This window comes from Anas platyrhynchos, chromosome 20 (assembly GCF_047663525.1).
Source record: "Anas platyrhynchos isolate ZD024472 breed Pekin duck chromosome 20, IASCAAS_PekinDuck_T2T, whole genome shotgun sequence".
NCBI classification, from domain to species: Eukaryota; Metazoa; Chordata; class Aves; order Anseriformes; family Anatidae; genus Anas; species Anas platyrhynchos.
This window is the reverse complement of record NC_092606.1, coordinates 11,502,060-11,525,879: the sequence shown is the minus strand read 5'-3', so window position 1 is coordinate 11,525,879 and position 23,820 is coordinate 11,502,060. Positions and strand designations below refer to the sequence as shown.

The window sequence follows — 23,820 nt, the reverse complement described above, 5'->3', positions numbered from 1 at the left end:
TGGCGGGTCCTGCCCCACACACTGGCAGGACAGGCCTGGGGGTTGGCAGTACCAAAGCAGGATGTAGGAACCAAGTGAGAACTGTGCGTGTTTGTTGGGACCGAGCTGAGCATGAGCAGAGGGTGAACCACAGAGCAGACAGTGGTGTGGCTGATCTTGGAGGGGCTGAGATGTAGCCAAGCACAGCAGGACACCAATGTGCCTTTTGATGTACGAAGGACAACACCAAATTTAGTCCAAACACAGATGCCAGGTTAAAGACAACAAGTGTAGCAATGCAGTGAAGAGACAGACTATTTCTAGCAACTGTATACAGACTATCAGATAAAGAGAGAAAGAGAAGCCAACTGAATGCCCCCTCTGTGACTGCGTTTCTGCTGTTAAGTTACCCGGTGAAGTCAATTACTCCTGCATGGCACAGCATGTGCACAGGGGAATAACAGGAGCTCTGCGCTCCTCAGCACCCATTGCCAAGTGAGGTCCATCAGACCCACCCATGTACCTGGATCCTCCCTGGCACCATGAGAGCATCCAGGACACAGCTGATTTCTGTTGTCTCCTTTCTCTAAGCACGCCATTTGATCCCTGCATTGCATCTTGTGGAGTTAGAGAGAGAGATGCATTTGTATCTGCATCTTAGGCACTCTTATTCTGTTAATTAACTTTATCCTTACATTACAGCATTACCACTATCTCCAGCTTGTTAAACAATCATTTAAACATACTTTCAGCTGATTTCTGTATGTCAACTGGCAATGTGTTCAGTATGGTAACTGACATGTTCAAGGGAGACTCAAAGCTTTCTGAGTACCATAAACAAATAAATGCCCCGTGAAGTTAATTTCTTTTCCCACTCCACCAGCAGAAATGATGTGATACTTCTATTAAAATAATCTGGTAAATACATTTTCCCATGTGAAGGGTGTGATACAGAAACTATCATGTCTGTTACAGAAACGGATAACAGTTTTGGCTCTGTTGCTTGAGAAAAGCACATTTTGCACAGCTATTTGTGCCAAAACCCATGCCTACTTGTATTGGGTTTACATGGCAAGGTTTTGGCAGTGGGGGCTCCAGGGGTGGCTTCTGTGAGAAGAATCCAGAATCTGCCCCGTGTTAGATAAGAGCCCATTTCAGCCAGCTGCAAAGGGACCTGCCACTGGCCAGAGCCAAGCCAATAAGTGATACTGTTCATGCCTCTGCAAGAGCAGACATACATGTATAAGAAAGGGAAACAAACAAACAAACAAACAAACAACAAAAAAAAAAAAAAACTGCTGCAGAACAGCAGCTGGGAGAGAAAGGAGTGAGAAACACCCTGCAGCCACCAAGGTGAGTGCAGCAGGAGGTGCTCCAGGCACGCAGCACAAGTTCCCCTGTGGCTTGTGGAGAGGCCCCTGGTGGAGCAGGCTGTCTCCCTGCAGCCCATGGGTCCCACATGGAGCAGATCTCCACACTGCAGCCCGTGCAGAGCAGCCCACGCAGGAGCTGGGGCCTGGGGGGAGCTGCTGCCCATGGGGGACCCGTGCTGGAGCAGTTTGCTCCTGACAGATGGACCCCGTGGCATGGAGCTATGTGGGAGCAGTTATTGAGGAGCTGCTGCCTGTGGGCAGCCCCTGCAGGCTGTTTGGGAAGGACGGTATCCCGTGGGAGGGACCCCACAGGGAGCAGGGGCAGAGAGGGACTGTGAAGGAGCAGCAAAGACAAAGCATCAAGGACTGACCACAGCCTCCATTTCCCATTCCCCTGAGTCACTCAGTGGGAGGACATGGAAGAAGATGGATGGGAAGAAGGTGTTCTTAGTTTGTTTTGAGTTTCTCACTGCTCTAGCATATAAGTAATAGGTGGCTGGAGTCAGATGGTCAAAAAACAAGCCATTAAGACAGGCTTCTTTGGCCTGAGGAGGTGGAGAGGCTTCACCCTTGAGGACCTTGTTAGAGCTTCAGCTGCTAGCATTTAGGGAGCACTGTATTTCTGCGTGCTTTCACTGATTGCTTGCAAGGTGGCGAAGAGGGGACTTGTTTTTACCTATGCTTTTCTGTGCTAGAGGAAGGAATCATGATAAAACAGTAACTCCTTGTTTTATGCAGTGCTGCTTTTTCAGTGGAGATGCATAATGGCAGGATATAGTGTTGATGTACCAGGTTGTCCAACTTCACCTAACTTTATGGTCTGAAAAGACGAATTTGTCCCACAAATCCCACTGTTCATTAAGGCTTCTTCTTTTCACTCTGAAGTAGTAATAGCAGGTCTATGCAAAACAAACACATTCCTCAGTGCAATGAGGCAGTGGGGATCTGGGATTGCTAAAACATACTTATTTAATACGCTAGATGTTAGGTAAAATCAGCATTCCTGATCACTGAAAAAGGGGCTAGAAGGTGCACTCCTGGGCTCGTGTTTATGTGACAGCTTTTGGCAGGCTGCGCTTGAGCTGCTGCCCCTGGGATCACTAGTAAGAACAGATGTAACATGAACTCGGCACGAATGCTTTATTGTAATAAAAGAAACAACAACAACACTCAATTTTGGATTAAAAACAAGCAATCTACAACAACAAAAAAGCACACAGTTCCTGGACTTACGTCCTCGCACAGAAGCAGCACCCGAGAGGATGCCCAGGCCTCACGGCACCCCGGCCGCGGCGGCAGCCGGCACAGCCCCGCGCCGTGCCTCAGAGCCGGGACCCGGCCCCACGCCAGCCCGGCGGTACCGGCACGAACGGGCGGGCCTGGCAGCACCGCGATCCCCCGGGCCCGCCCCAGTCACCGACTGAGCCCCGCACCGAGGAAACGGGACCGGGACCCTCGCTACCTCCCCGGCCGGACCCCTTCCCGAAGGCGGCGGCCCCCACACGAGCGACGCCCGCCGTTCCGCGGCGCCCCGCCTGCCCCTGCCCCTTTAAGAGCCGGGGGAGGGGGCAGCGGGACGAGCCGAGCGCGGAGGACAAAGCCCAGCGCGCGGCCCCGCGGTACCCGGATGGGCGGGGAGGGGGGGGCGCGCCTCGATTGGCCGCGGCGGGGAGGGGCGGGAGGGGACCGGGGCACAAGATGGAGGCTCGCTCCCTGCCCCTTACATAACGCGACCTCTCACCCTGCGCGCGGCGCAAGGTAGAGTGCTGCGCCGAGGGGGCGGGGCGATTGGCGGGCGGGCTAGCCAATCGGAAGCCGGCCTTTCCGGCGGCCAGCCAGTAGGCTCTCAGAGCCGCGGGGGGCGGGGCGGGCCGCGCGGCGCGGGGTGGGCAGGTTCGGGTGCGCGCGGCGAGGCCGGGCCTGCCGCCCGCCCGGGAGGGGGAGGGGAATCTCCCGCCATTTTTCAATCCTCCCGCCCGGTGCCGCCGCCGCGCGGATCCGCCGGCCGCAGCCGGGGCCCGTCTCGCCGCGCCATGGCGCCGCTGCTGGGCCGCAAGCCCTTTCCGCTGGCCAAGCCGCTGCCGGCGGGGGAGCCGGGGGAGCGGTTCATCATCCCGCACACGCAGGAGGCCTTCCGCACCCGCGAGTATCCGCACGGCCGAGGAGGGGGGGGGGAGGAGGCGGCCGGGACGGCCCCGGGGCGGCGTCGCTGTCACCCGCCGGCGGCTCCGGGGCGGCCGCGCGAGCGGCGTCAGTGCCGGGTGGGCGCGGGCCCGGCCTTCGCGGCCGTCCCGGGCCTCCTGGGGAGGGCCCGTGCGAGGCGGCGGCGGGGCCGAGCCCGGGGCCGCGCCGAACGAAGCCGGGCCGAGAGGCGAAGGCCGCCGGTATCCGCCGGGCGGCCCCGGCCTCTTCTTTGGCGCGGGCGGGCCGGGGCTCCTGGCGGGCTTCTCCCCGCTTCGCAGGCGGCTAAAAGCGGGCGAACGACGGGCTGAAGGGGCCCGGGAGCAGCCTCGCGCACGCCGCGTCTCGAGACAGCGCCGGGCAGGGCGGAAGCCTCCCGGTGGGTGCCGCAGGCGGCCTCCTGCCTGACCGGAGCGGGCGCCGCGCTCTGGAGGAGAGCCGCGGGGTCTGCGTCCTGCGGGGGAGGGTGGGGCGGAGGGACCGGGGGCTCCCGCACGGGAACGAATGAGACAGTGGCGGAAGGAACCTGCCCGCGGGCAGCCGGGGGGCTGCAGCTCAAACGGGAGGGGTTTCTTCAGGGCCGCCTTCGCGAGACAAGCGGCTCTTTGGGTCCCGTGGAGGCCGGTGCGCGCCGCTCTTCGTGAGGCAGGAAGTGGACGTGGGCAAGGCAGATCCTGACGGGAGCTGTGCGGCTGCGTGGGCAGCGTTAGCGGCTGGGCCCTGTGCCGGGCTGAGGGGCAGGACTTCTGCGTGTAACCTACAGAGCGCTGCCTCAGGAGCCTGATTTGTTGCTTGCGTGATGATATGGCTCAGAATCTGAGGAACTGAGAACCGAAGGAAGGACTGAAACCATGGCAGAAATGCATAAATAAAGAAATGTACCTCAGAGATCTTGTCGGCGTGCAAGACACAGGGATTTGAGCACTTACACAGACCCTCCTGGCATTGGGGATGTAAGCGTGTCGTGTTACTTCAGCACGAAGAAGAGAATGCAAAAGCCACTAGGAAGGATTAGCTCGCTTTTGAAGAGGAAATGCATATATGAGTGCAAATAGGCATTATTAATGCAGTCTGACCAATAAAATTCACTCAATAAAATTGAGTGTTTGATACAAGGTAGATATGTGCTTTTTAAAAGTACTGTAAATTCAAATATATTCCACTTGAAACCAAACAGCATCCTATGTTTGTGTAAACAAACTGAAAGGAGCTCAGTCTTCCAACTGGCCAGGCAGAGGCAGACCTGTTCTCTTCCTCTTCATGGAAGTATCAGTGGTCAAAAATAGGAGTTTAATTTTAATTACTGCTGTTGTAGATGTTGCTTTAAGGTTCATCTGTCATGTAGGAATAGCTCAGAGGTGTTTAGGGGCACCTTATGAGAACACCAGTCTGTTAGCATGGCTCTTGTGGATCGATGAGCAGGTGTAGGACATGTTTCTGTGGACACTTGGATGGTATTAGCCTTAAAAAAGAAATGATGTTTTCTCTCTCCTGGGAGAGGATGCTGGTAGCTGCAGGGTTAGAAGGAAAGAAAGCACATGCAAGCACAGAGGTCCTACAGAGATGCTTTTCTGTTGGAGAAAGTACTACATGGAATGCAGTGGGAGGCTGACAGCCTAGCCCGTTCTAGAAAGTTCGTGTTGCCAGACATGTCAAGAAGCTAAAAAGAGAAACTAAGTTATGTTAGGTTTCTATCTTACTTTGTTGCCTATGTATATAATACAAGCTAGGCAAAAAGTGGAACAGAAAATTGCAAATGAGTCAATAGGCTGAAGGGAGATGTTACCTAAGGAAGATTGGAGGTTTTTTTTGTCACTTCTGTTGACCCTGGATAGCCACAAAAGCCGTTCATTTGCACTAGCTTGCAGAGAGGGCTGTACCCAGAACAGCTCTTGGTGTGGGTAGTGCCAGGGCCTGGCAGAATGTGGTTGCCTGACCTTTTTCCACCTTGAAAAGCAATTGATCAGCTCTTGCCCTTAAGGTTTGCAGGCTCTTACACTGCACAGCTATGAATGTAGTATTTGAAAGACACAAACTTTAAGAATCTTTACGATTTGCGGCTGTAGGTTAGGTTGAATAAGAACGGAAATGGGGCTATTGTGTGGTAAATGTGAGGGTAGACATCTGTCCTGTGGGCAAGGGTTAAGAAAGTGTCTAAAAGCAGTGGGCAGATGGATAGACTGGTCATCAGAGCTCAGATATTTATTTGTCTGTGAAGTTTATTTCTAGTTTTACATGGCTTTCTTCTCTAGTTAAGTCCCCTGGAAATCTTTTAAGAGCAACTGTGCTGTGTAGAGTCCCTTGCATGCTAGAGAAGCCTTGTGTTTCAGAGTGAGACTTGTTCATTGTGTGGGGATAGATGAATCACAGAATGGTCAGAAATAGGCTCCTTATGGCTCGAGCTCTGTAGGATCTACTCTGAGATCATGTGAGGTATGAAGCAAATAAATTATCCCTGCTTCAAGTATGGGACAGTTTTGTCCTGTTTATTTCATGTGTGCACCAGGGAAGGTGAACTGTCTGTGGTGCATGTACAGTGAGTTTGATGTCTATCAAAATCCAGAAGTCATGCTGTTGACACCAGGCCATCTCTTCCATTCATGTGTGGAACTGCTGTAGTGTGTTCTGTTGTGCTGGCCATAGTTGGGAAAACTCCTTTGCTAGTTCAAGAGAAGGCACAGTTTGGAGAGCTCATTGACCAGGGCTGGCAAGATGGACTGTTCCAGCCAAAGCTTTCCTTCGGTGACTCTTGGGAAGCTGTATTCTTCTCCCCAGGCAAAAGTTTGCTGTGATTGCACACATCTATCTTTAGTTTATGGGTTTGTACAGTGAACTGCAGAGAAAACATGAAGAATTGGACTCCATTATAGTTTACATATTGACGTGTAATATCAGAAAATTAAAATCTGGATGAAAGGTGGCAGCACCAAAACATGGTCATGTCATGCTCTGCAATTGTGTGAAAACTTTGCCTCCCACCCACTTCATAAATGTACTTCCTGGTAAGTTTGCCTCTGGCTGTTACATGTGGAAACAATTATGATACTGTAAAGCTATTTTGGAGTTGATACTAATTTATATGAGAGTATTACTAATCTGGGAAGGAGCAAACTTTGTATCTGTTTAATAGTCTTCTTGTGTACTTTTAAGCATTTTTCTTTAAAATGGTCCACTGTTTTTGATTTAGATTTGTTTCCTGACTTCTAACATTGAAGTCATGTCAGGAGGATAAAAAAGGAATGTGATTTGTTAACTGTTGCACAGTGGGTAGTCATCAGTATTAATGTATTACAGCTTTTTGGGGAATGTTCACAAGTAGCTTTTGTCCGGGTTTTTTAGTTAGCATGCTAGGGGTTTGTGGCAAAAGCAGTTCCAACTGTGCTCTTGGTAGAAAGATGGGGTGGTTGTGGCATACCAGTGAGCCCTCACTTGTAGCCCTATACCAGATCTGTTGTACAGTTTGAAATAGGTTGGGTTTGTTTCCCAACCTATTTGAGTTGAAAGGACAAACAGCGCTTGTGTAGTGGAAAGTTTGAGCCACAGCAAACTGTGAAAACATTCTCCTGCTGTTCATCTTTGTGCTCACCCCAGGATTTAAAAGTAGAACCTGACTTGAGAGGCTTCAAGCAGAGCACAAAGGGAAGGATGAGGATTGTGGCCATGAGTCTCGAACGCTGGTTAAAGAATGTGGCCAGGGGTCAATGTTAGATGAGAGCTGACCAGCTGCAGGTGGAATTAAATTGCATTTTGAGGGACAGAGTTGAACTGGACAGGGGAATTGCTGTACCTGCCACTTCTAAATTCAATGTTGATCTGAGAAAAATGAGTTGTAGTATGGTGGGATTTCACATGTTTTCATAAGTATGTACAGGCAGAATGCTTAGGGAAAATCCTTGTGAGCCTTCCTGTTAGTATGGGAGATGGTGTTAGGTAAAGCAATACATACATTTTAAGTATATATCAACTGGAGATGAGCATTTTTTATTTTTTATTTTGTTCTCCTTGCTGGGAGGATTACTTATCTCCTCACAGGGACATAGAATGTTTTTAAGTGCAGGAAGTAGAACATTATTTCTCACTTATCTCAAACATTTCTTCATAGTTAGTTAGAATACTGAAAGCTTATTAAGGCAGTGTGGTGAACCCTTAATAAGGGTATTTTTCCTTTAGCGTTTTTTACTAGGCAGCTGCAAGTCTTTAGTAGCGTCCATGGATATGTCTAAGGAAATCCATGGGAGAGGGAAGGTGGCTTGCTGAAGGAAACTGAAGACCAATGTTGTTTGTATGTTCAGATTCCTGTCTATGGTAAGGATTGAATTTGCTTTTGACTTTGCTTCTTGTGGGAAAGGCATAGGAAAGAACAACATTATGACTTCAATTTAGTCATTATTAGAATCTCCAATTGCTGTAAATACAAGGAGGACTCCTGGCTTCTGGTTAGATTTTTTTTCAGCTTGATATTGTTACAGAAGCTTACTAAAATCACACTTCTGGCCTGGTCAGCATCTCTTGCAATGAGCTGCTCTAAGCTGCACTTTCTCCTTGACTCCTGCCACTGCCCCACTGCTTTGTGTCCTGCAGCCCCAGGCTGCTGCATGGGCTGAGAAACAGGTACCCTCAGCTGTGATAAAGGCTGAGGAAACTTAGGTGCTTTTGAAACTTCACAGGTGAGAGGGATAAGAATTAGCCAGAGGACTCAAAGCTTAGTTGGATGATGCCCTGTCTAATGCAAATTCATCTGCCAAGGAGCAGGAAATACTCCGAGAAGGGCTGTTGGGGAAATGGGGGATTTTTCAGATTTAAGACGTGTTCTGGGCAGACACGAGTGCTCTCAGCAGTGGCAGTGCTGTGTTTTGGTATTCTTGTATAGCTCTGGTTGATGTAGCTATAACGTGCCTGTCAGTGTTTTCAGAGTAGCGTCTGTTCCTTATGTCCAAGAAAACTGGTTTCATTGGAATTGCAACTCGCCTTCCTAATACAAATCTCTTTAAAACCACCAACTACAACAAAACTTTAGCTGAGTCATGCTAAAATTTTTTGACAAAGTGTACGCGAAGCACAAAGCATGGCTTGCTGTGATTGGTGGCTCTGCCTTCGCAGGAGAGTGGAGCAATCTGCATGCTCCCACAGCAGCTCACTTGTAATTAGCACTTGTGCTGCAGTGGGCCGAGCCTCTGTAGTTGTTACATGTTTGCTTTGAGCTCTTTGTTTGCTTTCTGCTGGAAAATGCACCAAAGGAGAAGAGAGAGAGAGACTTTTTTTTTTTTTTGCCCCTCTGTTATAATTTCTTTGCTTTCCAATGGTAATTTAAATAGACATCAAATTAAACAGGCTGCCACAGGGTAAATTGTTAAGAATTCACACTGTATTAGCTTTTCTGACAATTTTGCCTATACAGTCCACAGGAAGTATGAAGTAGCTTATCTGTTTTTACTGACAGATAACTACCTCTTAGGTGGAATGGGTAAAGCATAGGCAGAGATGCTTATAACAGAGTAGCTAATGCTGTATTTCATACGAGTGTCTGCACTACAGCAACTCACCTCTGCAACTATTAAACTTAATGGGCAGAATAACTTAACTTTGAGGCTGGTTGTGGTATAGGAAGCAGGAGATGATGATGAAGATACTAATGTTGTGCTAACCCAGGAGGTTGCTTCCGTTGGAAACTACGGCAAACATGGCCTTCCTTGTGACTTCAGTTTCAAGGCTTCTGGTATTTATTTTTTTCTCCCCAAAAGATTGGGGATACTGGGTAGACCGCTAGTTTGCATCTGAAGTTTATAATATCACCCTAAAGCATTGGAGTGGTAGTTCACCAACAGTTACTCTCAGGCAATTAGTGATGGTTCATCTGTGCTTCCTGCATCTGCCTGTGATGTTGGTGCTGCTTTCCAATGAATCAGACTGGAATACCTGAAAACTTAGCAAAACTAAGAAGCGCTTAATGGTACGTATTTCCCTGGAGCATTTCAGCTGAACCAATGGTGGTGTGCTACCTTCTGTATGCCAGCACAGAAGAGGACAGACATTTCAGCTGCAGAAAGTTTGAAAGGGTCCTGGTCTAATAATCTATCAGATTTAGTGCAGCATCTCCATGGTAGATGCAGAGTCAAACCTTACCTTTAGTCTTTGTGCACTCAAATAGAATGAGCTTAGTTGAATTAGATTGTCTTGTGCTACTCCGGCTATGCTTTCTACTGCATAAATCCTGTTTTCCTGAGCTGCTACTGCTACAGAGAATATGAAGCGCGGTTGGAGAGATACAGTGAGCGAATATGGACATGCAAAAGCACAGGAAGCAGCCAGCTGACGCACAAAGAAGCTTGGGAGGAGGAGCAGGAAGTTGCTGAGCTGTAAGTACCAGTGAAAAAATTGGTATGTCTGTCTTAGGGGCAAAAGAGAGGACTTGGGAATGAGATATGATTGCTGGTTTTTGAAGTAGGTAACTTTTTACTGGCTTTGACTAGATCTGGGGATTCTGGAGTTAAAAGCAAAATCCAAATTTGATGCCATTGCTAATGCAGTTGAGTAATGCACTTCTGTGCTGTATCTTGGTATTACTTGAACTAAAATAGTTCAGCATATGCTACTTGATGAATTTTAGAGTTCCTTGAGTAATGGAAATTCTTCACAGGGGGAAAAAATCATTTTAAAAATAAGTTTTTGGAATTTCATATCAGTGAGCTCCACAGCTGTAATTATTTTTGGCACATCTGTATTGGAATCACTCATTGTACTAAATGCAACTACTTTGGAGTAAGCATTTGGGGATCTACTCTATTTGAAATGATAAATAACAAAGGGATAACAGCAAGAATAATTAATCAATTCAAACCTCCGTTGTTCTTCCTTGCTGGTGTGTCCATGACCTCCCCCTCTAGTGCACAGCATAGGCCCTGAATCCTTGGTTGAGATCCATGGTGACCCTTGCCATAAGAGAATTCTCTTGAAAGGTGCAAGTTGTTGGCTGAACTAACATACATAATGTATTTTGTGCATATCAAACTGTAGGAATAATGCCAGGCAAATGGTATATTTCTCTCTTCTGTGAACTGATGACTTGGATTTCTGTAACTTTTTTTTTTTTTTTTTTTTACCCCGGGTTTAAACTGGGCATACTGTAAGCATATGAGAGGAAAATTGAGAGGAAAGTTTCAGCTGCATCTCTTTCATGAAAAATCTAAGTTTCTGACTGGCAAAATAGTTAATAGCTTCAGTTTGAGGAGAAATTTTAAGTTTTATCCATTATTTAAGTTTAAACGCATCCTTAAAGGCAACAAACAAAAATCTCTTTTCCTAATAGTCCTAATGTTGATGAGGCTTGAAGTACTACTGTCACCCATCACTTCCTGCCTGTGAGGAGGGTGTGCAGCTGACTAGTGTCATGTCCTGTTGGGTAGTGACGTTTAATTGGTTGTGCACTTCTGAAAACATTGAAAAATGGAACATAAATGAAAAATGTATCAATAACATTTAGCTGTAGTCTCTTGAAATGTGTGTGTGGGAAACATTCTATGAAGTGAAATTTTGGACTTGTCTCTCTGAAACTGGATTAAAAGCTTCCTAGGCAGTTTATGGGCTGCTGATAGGAAAAAAAAAAGTTTGCAAAATGGATAAATTTGTTCATGGCAGTTGCAGAACAGCAAATATAGCAGAGAAAGCTAAAAGGGAAAAGTGGAGTATTTTGTTCATTCTTACAGTAACTTGAAATAGATTTTATTTTCGCAATATATGCAGAGCCAAAAATCTTTATGCAATATACTTCTCAGCACTCTTATCAATTAACTGAACTGACTTGATCCTTTAGTAAGTAAATTAGTCGAGTGAACTTGTAAGTCTTCTCTCTTCTTTAAATGAAAAAGCTTTAAGATCTTGGCATGGCGTGAAACACACAAGACATTTTTCTCTGGAAAGATAACTTGATTGTGTAAGCCTAGACCTGCCTTCTTTCCTGCATTAGGAGTGTGTAAGCCCAGCGTTTGGGAAGAAAGAAAAGCTCAGTGTTCATTAGCATCATCTTACTGTTGGAAACAAAAACCTTAAAGTAACAAGTCCCAGAATGACGACAAGTTTTTGGTATACGTTTCCCATTTAATTGGGAGGCAGTAATAACCAGCAAGAAAGTCAGTGCTACTCTTCCCAGAATTTTTCACAGTGTTTTTTCTGGGAAGGACAAGCACAATTAGTATTGTCATGCCAATTGACAGTTTGGAGAGTGCAGATGGGGAGGGCATGAAAAAGCCTTTCTGTCTTTGCATTCCAGTGTGGCATTTGCCTGGAACATTGTCCTAGCTGTAAGCATTCCTGGAATTGCAAAACTGGAGGTTACTTTGCATTTTGGCCTTTCTTCCTTTAATAATGAAAGCTTCTTACCTCCTTGCTCAGCTTAAAGGAGGAGTTCCCCATCTGGTATGAGAAACTGGTACTGGAAATAGTCCACCACAACACTGTGTCTTTGGAAAAGTTGGTGGATGCAGCTTGGCTGGAGATCATGACCAAATTCGCAGTGGGAGAAGAGTGTGACTTTGAGGTAAGGATCCATTTTCAATTTTTTCCCGTGCTTTTGCACAGAACTAATTTTGTATATCTAAAGGCAGAGGTGGGTAAGAATACGTTAGCCACATGCAATATCAGAAAGATGGTGAGATTTTTTTGGAATCCTAGTGACATCACCTGCTTTTGAATGTGAAACAGTTCTATGGTAGAATAGAAGCACACAGATGACCCATACAAATGTCATAAGAAAAAGGAGTGACTTTTTTTTTTGGGGGGGGGGGGGGGGGGGCAGGGCAGAACGGGGACACAACAGCTTTGTTTTATAGTTTAAACACGAAATACATACACAAAGACCATTGCATTATATGTAAAATACATTTATATTTTAATTACTAGTCGTTTAAAATTATAATCTGCTGTAATCTTTTCACATAACATGTTCTCAGAAGGAGTGATAGTCTTAAACTGATGTACCTTGAGGTCAACTGCTTAGAAATATCTAACGATACTCTAGTAATTAGAAAAATTCCTCCAAAACTATGATTGATAGGGAAAACTCAAACTTATTAAAAGTAAGGAAAATTACTATTAAAAAAAAGTTCTATTTTCAGTTTTGTTTAGGACATATTCTTTCATTTGTAGCTACAAAGGTAGTACACATTCATTTTGCCTACATACTCCTTCCTTAGGTTGAGAAAGCAACATTATTAAATGCTGAAGAAACTAGTGGGTTGGCAGGTTTCTCTCTTTTATTTTTTAAGCAATTTGTACAGAGCTGCCAGATAGGAATAGTAGAAAGAAATCCTGTAGTTGTTTTATGACAGGGATAATAAGCTTCTTTCAAGTGTTTGGCCAAACTGCAGATTACTATTCCTTTTTTTGGTGTGGGATTTGGTTGGCTTTCATTTATTTTTTTTCCCATAATGTTAAAGGTTGTTAGTTCATGTGTCTTGCTCAGGTTCAGTTTTCATTAATATTTTGTTGCAGGTTGGTAAGGAGAAAATGTTGCCTGTGAAAGTTGTGAAAATACATCCCTTGGAGAAAACTGATGAAGAGGCCTCTGAAAAGAAGTCTGATGGAGCTTGTGATTCCCCGTCCAGTGATAAAGAGAACTCCAGCCAGGCAGCCCAGGACAATCAGAAGGAATCCATCCTAAAAGAAGATGACAATAGAAGGGAAAGTATGAGTAAGTAGTAAGGCAGCATGACAACAAGTCATAATGAGGTAACAACTAGAAATGAGTATTTCAATTCATATACATTTTGAATCTGGGCTGTGAAAGTTGTATGTGATATTTAAACAGTATTATGTAATCAAAATCCTGAGATTTTCATTGTTAATGGTGAAGCTTCAGTGGCATCAGTGCTGTTGGCTTTCAACTGTTCTTGTTGGTTTTAAAGCAGAAAACGTATTGTGGTTCTAAGGTGTAAGTACATAATGCTATGCATGAAACGTATAAAGATTTGAAAATACAACAAGCATTAAAAAAGGAGGAAAAATCCTCAGCAAAAGTTTGTGCAGCTGAAAAAAGCTAGAAAAAATTTATCTGCAACATTCCTTTGAATGCAATCCTTTGAACAAACATCTCTGATTCTAAAGGTTGTTGTTTTGCAATCAGAGACAAGCTCTCATTTTCTTTCATGTCCTAAGTTGACATAAAAAACGAAAGTGTTTTATTTTGGTTCTCCCCATTCCAATGTTCAAATGCTGAGTCAAAATTCATGCAGAAAAATGCATAGTAAACTTTTTTCAAAAGGTTCAGGATAAAGCATGCTATGAAATAGCGTTTCCCATTTTCATCTGTTCCTCCTTGCTGCAGAAAAAGTAGTTGTCTAAGGCTTTTCTTGTCTCTGAGAAGGTTCTCTTGAAAGAAAAAACAAATTAATTTCCTTTCTAACTTTTTTTTAAAATGGAATTATAAGACTCTTTAATAAAGATATGAAAAAGTGTGCTTAAAAATAAGAGACCCCACAGCATAGCTGTAATCTGGATAGCTTAATTTTAAAGGCACATAAATGTACCAAGCTGCTTACATTTGCAAGTAGCCACCCAGCATCTGAGGATATGTATAGCCTATATTGTATGGCCTCCTTTAATACAGAGAAGAGAGAACTTAGAAAGTAGCCCAGCAAGCTAACAGCAAAGTCAGGAGTAGAATACAAGTTGTCCCAAGTTTAGTAATTTCCAACTGTTTCTGATTTGTACTGGAAAAAGTTACAACAATCTGGCCCTTTGAAAACATAGGAGTGCTCGGAGAGGGATGGATAAATGTTTGTTTATTTTTGTTGTTGTTCAGTGATAGTTCCATTGAACATAATAGTCATGGGAAGTAGCTCTTATTTTAAGAATGTTCAAACTTGCAGCAGCATTTCTGGGCTTGGATGTTTTGCAGAGTACCATCATGTTCTGTCCTGTGGCATGCAGTGCTCTAACCAGCTGTGATCAGCTGTAGCCTTACTGAAGTTGCCGTTAGAGCCCTCTGAGAAGCAGTGTAGCACCTTGACTGCAAGAATATTGGAGGAATAAGTATTCTTTTTTCAGGCTGTGACTCGGCTGATTATCTGACCTCTCTTCAGCTGCCTCTCTTTAAATTGGGACTGTTCTTCCCTTTCTGTAGAAGATAAACCTCAAAATTTTCAAATCAATGATGCTAGTCAAGTTGTAACGTAATTAGTAGAAGCAGTAAGTACTTTTTTTTTTTTTAAACTCTTGTTTAAAAAGAGTCTACGTTTCTTTTGTGCATAGACTTTAATAAAAAGGATGTGTTATTGCTAAAACTTTTATATCCTGGGTTATAACAGAACATGATTAATAGGAGGAAATTCTTTCCAAAATCTGGAGATTGTTACAATAACTATATAGCATTTGTTAAACTTGTACAGCATACTGCAGCACTATTGCTTTCATTTGGTGGGCCTGGAATTGCAGGGGTCAGGAGGCTGTATACAGTATCTGGGGGTGACCTAGTCACACATACTTTGACTTTTTCTTTCTAACATGTTACATCCTTGACTGCTGTTGATACCTGATGAGGTCACTAAACAAGGGTGTGTGTTTAAATGTAATAACTGCATGGTGTAAGAGATGTATCTTTCCATGCACACACAAGGGGGCAGAGTTAACCTTATCATTCCTAGTAATACTTATATCAAAATTTAAGGTTTTGTTGAAGGAGGAAATGTGCAGAGAAGGAACTCGGGTCGCTTTGTATAGGAGATTATTGTGCTTCAGAAGTTAATAATAATAATAAGCCCTTACACTAGAATTACTGTATCAGATGTGGAGTCTGAAGTAGCTTTGTATCTTTAGTTTAGTACCTTTAGGGAGAGCAATCTGGAAAATCTGCAGAAGCAAGAAGAAAGGCTAGATTTTCCTGAACACGGATGGTGAGCTGCTGAAGTCAGATTCTGCGGCTTGAGCTCTATGTAGAGCTAATACAGCTTTTGAAAATCCCAAATAATTGATGAATAGGAGGAGATGCCAGCATGTGGATGTTTTATGAGATTCCAGTATGCAAGCCTTATTACAGTACAATGAAACAAAAGAATTACTTGACATATGCATTTTATAAAAATAACTTTAGAAAGGAATGTATAGTGATGTTCTAGCCCCCTTTCCTACTCTTCTTCCCCCCTTTAGATTTCCGGGGGTGTTTGATGGACTTCAATATAGATATCCCTAGGTCTAGAATCTAGAAAGTAAATCACTGAAGGAGAGGTCACTTACAGGCCTATTGCAGAGGGAGCAGTGTAATCAGGGCTAAGCAACACATTTTTAATTCTTAAATATAAACCTAGCATGCATGGTACACGCATCCAACAAAGATAACGTTCAACCACTTAAGACATTGAAGCAGATTTCTAAAAGCAGATCTTTTACAGAGTTTGAAGTGTCTTGTATGCAATTTCAATTGTGTTGTTGAGCAGAAAAATATTTTAGTATTTTTTTACTTACTGAGACTTTTAATACAAATGTGGAACAACAGCTGATAGAAGTCATGTCTTAGCCTGATCTGTGATGAAAGTACTAGTCTATTTTCATGCATGCTACTACTGTTAGAAAATTCAGGGTTTTAATTCTTTTTTCTTTTTTTAAAGCAAAACATCCATGATTGCAACAGAGAATTTCATGTGTTATCTGAAATGTATCACCAATGCAGAAAGTAACTACACATGTATATGGTGCAGGGGAGCCCGTGGCATCTGTGATCTGTTACCTAGCCAAGAGTCCTGATTTTGGAAGAGATGTGTGGCAAAAATTGGCTTTACACCATGTAAACTATAATGTTGCTGGAGTTCAAATGCTGTAGGGCTTAATAATATTATAACAATATACAAATTTAAAAAATCTAACTCTATATCTAGGAATCTACAACTTGTATTCTATGTATAATTAATAAATAATTTTTCTCCTCTATCATGCTTGCTTTAGGGTTTTCTTTGAGTCATAACCACAAAAACATTTGGGGATTGCTTTTTTCAGTAAGCTTGGATTTTGTCTTTGCAAGGAGATTTGATTTCTTTGTATTCCTTCAGTCATGTCTGTCTTGAGAATTAAAAAAAATATATAGTTGTATAAATATACTTATAAGCTAGTTTAGCTGAAGATTTTATGCACAGGAGCATATATATAACTGGAAGTCACTTAATGGCTATGAAAATGAAATGGTACTAAAAATTGCTTCAATTTGAAGTTGGGAAGTTGGTAATTCCTGCAGGAAAATTATTTCAAATGTGGCATGGCAGATGCAACTAGGGCTCTCAGCCGCAACTTGCTAAGATTGCTCCTTACATTATGAAGCTTATCTTTTCTTTGTAAGCTTCATAAAACTCCTCTCCCTCCCTGTAGGTAGTTGCAGCTTGCCTTCTGTAAAGAGATGCATTAAAAACATTCAAGTGATTAAGGTGCTTGAAGAAGCTTGTTGTCTTCTCTTTCAGACCTGTTTAAGGACTTCTTTCCCAGCCTGTGTCTTCAGGATGTGTCTAGAAACCAGTTGGGGATTTTTTTCCTTATGCTGTATTTATCCAAACACTGTATGGGTGATGTGGGGGGTGTCCAGTCCCAGTTATGATCTTGATTCTTGTTTTTATCTAATTCTAAGACACTTAATGTCTTGTCTTTTTTTTGTCAGATGATCGAGCACGTAGGTCTCCTCGGAAGCTTCCCACTTCTTTGAAGAAGGAGGAAAGGAAGTGGGTTCCACCTAAATTCCTGCCACACAAATATGATGTCAAGCTGAAAAATGAAGACAAGGTGAGATGACTGCTTGAATCTTTTGTTACACAGTGAACATGCAAGCTGAATTAAATAACCATTATGTGTACACAGCACAATGTAGTAGTACTTCCTGATGGAATAGAGGTATTGGAAGCAAGATGGCTGTGGTTTTCAGCAAGGCTGACTAGCCTCACTGTTGCTATATGTAATTTCATTTTGTGCATGGAGGCACCTGACAATCCCCTGGTACCACACAGGGAAGCTGAGTCACAGTGCTTCATTAGTTTTGAATCATTGCTGTTGACTAGCTGATCTCTGGTCAGGCTGTTAATGAAACTTGGTGAGAGGTAGGCTACTGGTAATTGAGTGGGAGTTGCTGCTTTTCTCTGGCTGTACCTCTTTGAGCATCCTGCACTTCAGGAAGCTTTGTGCAGCTGCAGCACTGCTGAGTGCTTTGTCATCACTTTGCTAATTTGACAGAGAGGCAAGGCTGACCTCAGTGAGTACTGCTTGCAGACATATTCCTCTGGTATCAGGAAAAAAATCAAAACAAAATAAACACTCACATGTAAAAGCTTCTAAGTTAGTAGCAAGCACATGCTACATGCTGGGGGAGGTCAGAGACTTTCATTGCTGCCAAGTAAAGTGATGGGCTTTGGCAAGAAGTATGAAACAAACTAATGTTTTTGATGCTTTTTGTCTAACTGAATCCTCAATCTCTACTATGCATCTCAGTTCTGCAAGTTCTGTCTGTTTTGTTTTGAATATTTGTAAGAGTTTCAAAAGAGTGGAGTGGAGAGTTTGTGGATGTGAAGCAGTGTAACAGCCTACACTCCTTTTAGTGATATGACTAAATCTATATATATAATGTGTCTAGAAGTTTAACGTTAACGTTCTGTCTCTTTATCTCCAAGATCATTAGCAACGTACCAGCAGATAGCTTAGTCCGTACAGAACGTCCTCCCAACAAGGAGATCCTGAGGTACTTCATCCGGCATAATGCTTTACGGGCTGGCACAGGCGAGAATGCCCCATGGGTAGTAGAGGATGACTTAGTGAAGAAATATTCTCTCCCCAGTAAATTTAGTGACTTCTTGCTTGACCCACATAAGGTAAGAATTCCTGAAAGTATCTCCTGTGTTTAAGGGTGGGGAATGAGTGAGAAAGTGGTCCTGGCCAAGACTTCAGTGTGCCGGTTTGCTTTTGGTGCTCCTAGAGACATGCAGAGCAGGAACATCTGCTCTTTTGATCGTTAACCTTTTATCCCTAAGGTGACACAGCTTGAATTTCTGAAACAATGGTTCACATTGAAAATTTGAGTTATGTACTGTGACTTGACTTTTCCTAACTCTTTCAGCAACAATTTGCATTACTTGTCTTGTGTAAGTAGTGACAAGATTCCTGGTCTAAGACAAACAGAAGAGCTATATTCCTTACCTGGTAAATATGAATTATTGCCCAATTTTCTTAATTACAGTGGAAGAGCTGAATATGTTTTACTTGGTACTTAGTGTTTTTTATGGTGCTGGACTGAGAAATGGCACATCTCAAATCTTGTACTGAATACTGAGTATTTTTGTGTTTTTCTTTTCCAGTCCACTGTAATGACTAGCCAAATCTACTGTTAGCTAAGTAAATGCAGTATCACGAAATCTTCTGTTTACCTTTGGTGTAGAAAACACTAATTATTGTTCTAGTAAATTCACTTGTTCATGGACTCAGTCTTCATCAAGCTTTATTCTAAAACAGAACCAGAAACATTTGCTATATTTTTCTTCCTTATCAGGAGGACACTGCCCTTTTCCAGCAAGCTGTGGGCTCTTTTAAAATGCTGTAAATGTGCTTAAAGAGAAAAATAAATTACTCGTATTGCAGCAAGGGTAAATAAAGCTCACAGATTTCAGGTCACTGTCTTGCTAGAAATTAAAACGCTTGCTGATGGCCTACAGTCTTCTACTGAGCACACTGATAGAGGCATATTTTTGGTATAAGGAAAAATACACAACTGTAATATCTGTGTGACTTACAGAATTCCTTAGCTTTGTGTTTAAGGATGGCACTTTGTGTAGTTTTTCCCCTTGGCGTAGAGATTGAATTTACATTGAATTTTAAACACCAAGAAGTGATTGGAGAATTTATTAATCCAAAGTCAGTGTTCTAGCAAAATAACTTCGTATAAGTGACAGTTTAGATTTACAACATATACTGTATATTAATATTTGTTTGTAATTATGATAATTCCAATTAATATTGGTTGCTTTCAGATTAAGTAATTCTCTTCAGCAGAGAATTAAACACAATTTTTGTAGAATGAAGTAATGCAGATGCTGGATTCAGCTTGGGTGCTGTCTTCAGTAAAAAAAAAAAAATCTCTAAACAGCTAATGAGGACTTAAATTGGCATAAGACATTCAAGAGAACATTCAGAGGCCAGCAAATCTGATTTTCTTTGGCAGGATTAACTTGATCACATCTGTTCTTACGTAAATACTTCTTAGGTGCTTGCATCTTTAGCTGTGCTTACCACTGCAGAATTCTTTTTCTTGCTGAGTAATTCTAACTTTTCAGCTTCTGTTTTCTGATAATTTTATCCATATCTTAAAGGTAATATTCTTATAAGTGTCTTACATCTTTTTCACTTCTTCAAATGAGTTGGTATTCTGATTCCTGAAACTGAATTGAGATGCTGAAATCAGTCTGTTTGGCTTTATGTTAAACTGTTCTATGTGAAAAGTATGCTGTCAGGTAGGTCATTTCAAAAGCTTAAAAACAATCAGATATTCAATTACATTAAATCAGAATTCTTTCTTTCTTCTTGCTTTCATTACAGACCTCATATTTAAAAAGCAATGAAAATACAGATCTTGAAACTTTCAGGCAGTTCAGAGACAAGTCTCTGAATTTCTGTTGCCTATCACATCTGTGCTCCGTCAGTTTCCATCTGGATGGAGACATGGGTGGGGTCCAGGACTGAATCCTACAGGACCTGCTAAGAAATCTCTTTGAGCAGAGGAATAGTTCTTTGAAATTGTCAGCATTTCCCAAAAAAACCTCCCCACAACCTTTTAAGTAGAAACACAGTGGTTTAATGCAATGCAGTAAGAAATATTGAAAATACTTTTTTTAGTATTACATTTTATGAAGTCAAATTGTAACTTTCTGGAATGAGCTAATAACCTCATAAGCAACCTAGTGAATGAAGCCTATTGAAAGCTACTGCAGAAGTCTTCGTTACCATTAAAATATTGAGTGCTACTTGTTCATGGAAGGGAAAAATGTAACAAATCTAGATGGCCTTTACATACCTTGAAATATTAATATAAAATCTTTAATTTTAGTATATGACACTCAACACCTCAACCAAGAGGAAGAGCTCTGGATCACCTGACAGAAAACCTTCAAAGAAATCCAAAACTGATGGTACATCTCTGGGTCAGCCACTGAGCCCTACTCTGTGGTGTCATGTGCACCTGGAGAAATCTATTATTGGCTCTCCACTGAAGGTGAAAAATTCTAAGAACTCAAAATGTCCCAAAGAGGAGTTGGAAGAGGTGATGAAAATCATGTCACCTGGTAAACTTGGTTCTAACTTTCACATTCCAAAGAGGAGCCGACTGGGAAAGGGCAGCAACAAATCCTTGGACAAAAAGCAGAGAGGCAAAAGGGTTTTAAATGGGCAGAAAACATCAGGGAAATCAAAGTCTCCTAGGAAAGGTTTGAAGACCCCTAAGATGAAAATGAAGCAAATGACGCTCCTAGACATGGCTAAAGGTACTACTAAGATGTCCAGGGCTCCCAGGAATTCTGGAGGCACCCCTAGGTCTTCAGGGAAACCCCAGAAGCATCTGCCTCCTGCAGCACTCCATCTCATTGCCTATTACAAAGAAAACAAAGACCGGGAAGACAAAAAAAGTGCACTTTCCTGTATCATCTCCAAAACAGCCAGGTTACTCTCAAATGAGGATCGTGCCCGTCTCCCTGAGGATTTACGAGGACTAGTACAGAAACGCTATGAGCTTCTAGAACACAGGAAGAAATGGGCCACCATGACAGAAGAGCAGCGCAAGGAGTATCTGAAGAAGAAAAGAGAAAAGCTGAAAGAGAAACTGAAGGAGAGAGCAAAAGAGCGGAAAGAGAAGGAGATGAAGGAAAAACTGGAAAAGCAGAAAAGATTTGAGGACCAAGATCTCAAAGGGAAGAACTTGCCCACTTTTAAGCTGGTTGATACTCCAGAAGGACTTCCTAATACACTCTTTGGGGATGTTGCTATGGTGGTGGAATTCTTGAGCTGTTACTCAGGTTTATTGATGCCAGATGCTCAATATCCCATTACAGCAGTTTCCCTGATGGAAGCGCTTTGCGCAGAAAAGGGAGGCTTCCTTTATTTGAACCGGGTACTGGTCATTCTTCTACAGACCCTACTGCAGGATGAAATTGCTGAAGATTATGCTGAGCTGGGAATGAAGCTTTCTGAAATACCGCTTACGTTGCATTCTGCATCTGAGCTGGTTCGCCTTTGCTTACGCAAGTCAGATGTACAAGAGGAAAGTGAGGTCTCAGATAATGTAGATGAAAGCAAGGATTCGGCAACTTTTGAGGATAATGAAGTACAGGATGAATTTTTGGAGAAGCTGGAGACTTCTGAGTTCTTTGAGTTGACTCCTGAAGAGAAATTACAGATACTTGGAGCTCTCTGCCACCGGATTCTAATGACTTATTCAGTGCAGGACCATGTGGAGGCCAAGCAGCAGACGTCAGCAGAGCTGTGGAAGGAGCGCTTAGCTATCTTGAAGGAAGAAAATGACAAGAAGAGAGCAGAAAAACAGAAACGGAAAGAAATGGTGGCCAAAAGCAAGGAGAATGGGAAAGATGAGAATGCACTGGGAAGAAATGAAAAGAAAAAAAATGAAATGGTAAAAATAGAGCATCGGGTAGAAATAGAAGCTGATGATATGATAAGTGCTGTGAAAAGCAGACGCCTTCTTGCCATCCAAGCCAAGAAAGAGAGAGAGCAACAAGAAAGACAAATGAGAGGTAAGAAAAATAGAGGAGAGAGTAGAGCATTTGTGTGTTGTGGAGTAGGGGAGAATAAATTAGTGGCAAAATCATCAGTCTGTTTCCAAAAGCATTAGCTGCTTTTAAGAGATTAGCTTACAAAAGTATAGTTCAGCTACTGTAGGACTTTATTACTGACATGTTGGGAGAAGTTATAGGTGTTTGTATGGTGGCTCAAAATCTGGAATGTTAAAAAGTAATAGTTGTTTTTAGTATTCTGTCTTTGTGTATCTTCTGAATAGTACCTTTCTAATTCTGTCAGGCTAGGGAAGGATGGAGTACAGAAACTGCTTTGGGGGCAGAAAACAAAAAAAGGTATATGTCCATGTTCAAGCAGCTTCTGACTCAGGTTATGTTATATATAACATATATGCTATGTTATATATACTAGGAGATGTTTCCTGCCTAAAAGCTAGTTCCCACAATTCTGCTGGCCCTGCTGCTCTGCACATTGTTAAGTTGATGCTAGCAGGCTTCTCCTGGGACATGAGTAACAAATTTCAGTTTACATTTTTTTCACTTTAAAGAATTAGTTATGGAGTTGTATAAATACAAACCATTAACTGAAAACCGCTGTAGATCATCAGTTGCAATACCAAACTTTGAATATCTCTGTGTATGTAGTGGTGTACTGAATGTGTATGCTAAGGTGTACTGATTATGGAACACTAATGGAATTGCACCTCAGGATATGGCTTTTTTGATTTGTAAATGTGGGTAAAGGGCAGATGGAAGTAAACAGCATAGGCAGTCTATATTATTAGACAGACCCTCAGACAGCTGAGGGACAAAGATTTTGCATGGAGCTTGACTTACATGACTTAGCTAGAATCTGTGAGTATTTGTCCTAGGCAGACAAGAATAGATGAATAACAGAATAACCTGAGGCTCCTAAGGAAGTATCCTACTAGATACAACCGTGCCTTGCATTGAAAGTAATTAGACTTTTCAGATCTTCTAAGTGATGTAAGTCTTAGAAGTATAATAATTTCAACAGAATCAATCGGTCTCAGTAATAAAGATAAAATGAGGTAACTGTTCACATGACTTCTTTAAAGGGAAGTCAGCAGATAATTCAGTAGATGCTTGCTCGCTTGTGCTACATCTTGTACAGCTTCTACCACATATTAGTTTCTGTCTAGGAGCCTCTTGTTAATATTAAGTGTGAGGAATTTCACTGCTCTGGCTTGAACTCTTTTGCCCAGATCATGGACATTCTGAATATTCTCTTTTCTATGAGCAAACTTTTTTTTTCTGGCAGACAAGGAAGGAAGGATTCAGCCTTTCATTAAGGTTTGAATTCCTATTGCTTAATTTCCACACAACAAACCCTAACATTTTATCTGTTAAGCAGTTGCTAATCAGGCATTAAGGTACCATCAAAGTACCAAAGATCTTGGTTTATGTTGATGCAGCCCTAGTTTGGGCTGCAAAGCTAGCAGCTCTGAGCTAACCCGTAAGGACTTCAGACTTGGGGGCTGGTGCAATTACAGTTTGTGGAAAAACAAATCCTGATA

The 23,820-nt window shown here is 42.7% G+C and overlaps 1 protein-coding gene across 1 annotated transcript in view; it reads left to right on the top strand.

The window, feature by feature from the left end:
- The first annotated feature begins 3,217 nt into the window (after positions 1–3,217).
- BAZ1B (bromodomain adjacent to zinc finger domain 1B) overlaps positions 3,218–23,820 on the top strand; it is a 51,955-nt gene continuing 31,352 nt past the window's right edge. The window contains exons 1-7 of the mRNA XM_027445983.3: positions 3,218–3,498; positions 9,773–9,889; positions 11,922–12,066; positions 13,020–13,218; positions 17,164–17,285; positions 18,164–18,361; positions 20,587–22,282. Coding sequence (XP_027301784.1) covers positions 3,386–3,498; positions 9,773–9,889; positions 11,922–12,066; positions 13,020–13,218; positions 17,164–17,285; positions 18,164–18,361; positions 20,587–22,282 — 2,590 coding nt within the window. The 5' untranslated portion in view covers positions 3,218–3,385. The remainder of the gene's footprint in view (positions 3,499–9,772; positions 9,890–11,921; positions 12,067–13,019; positions 13,219–17,163; positions 17,286–18,163; positions 18,362–20,586; positions 22,283–23,820) is intronic.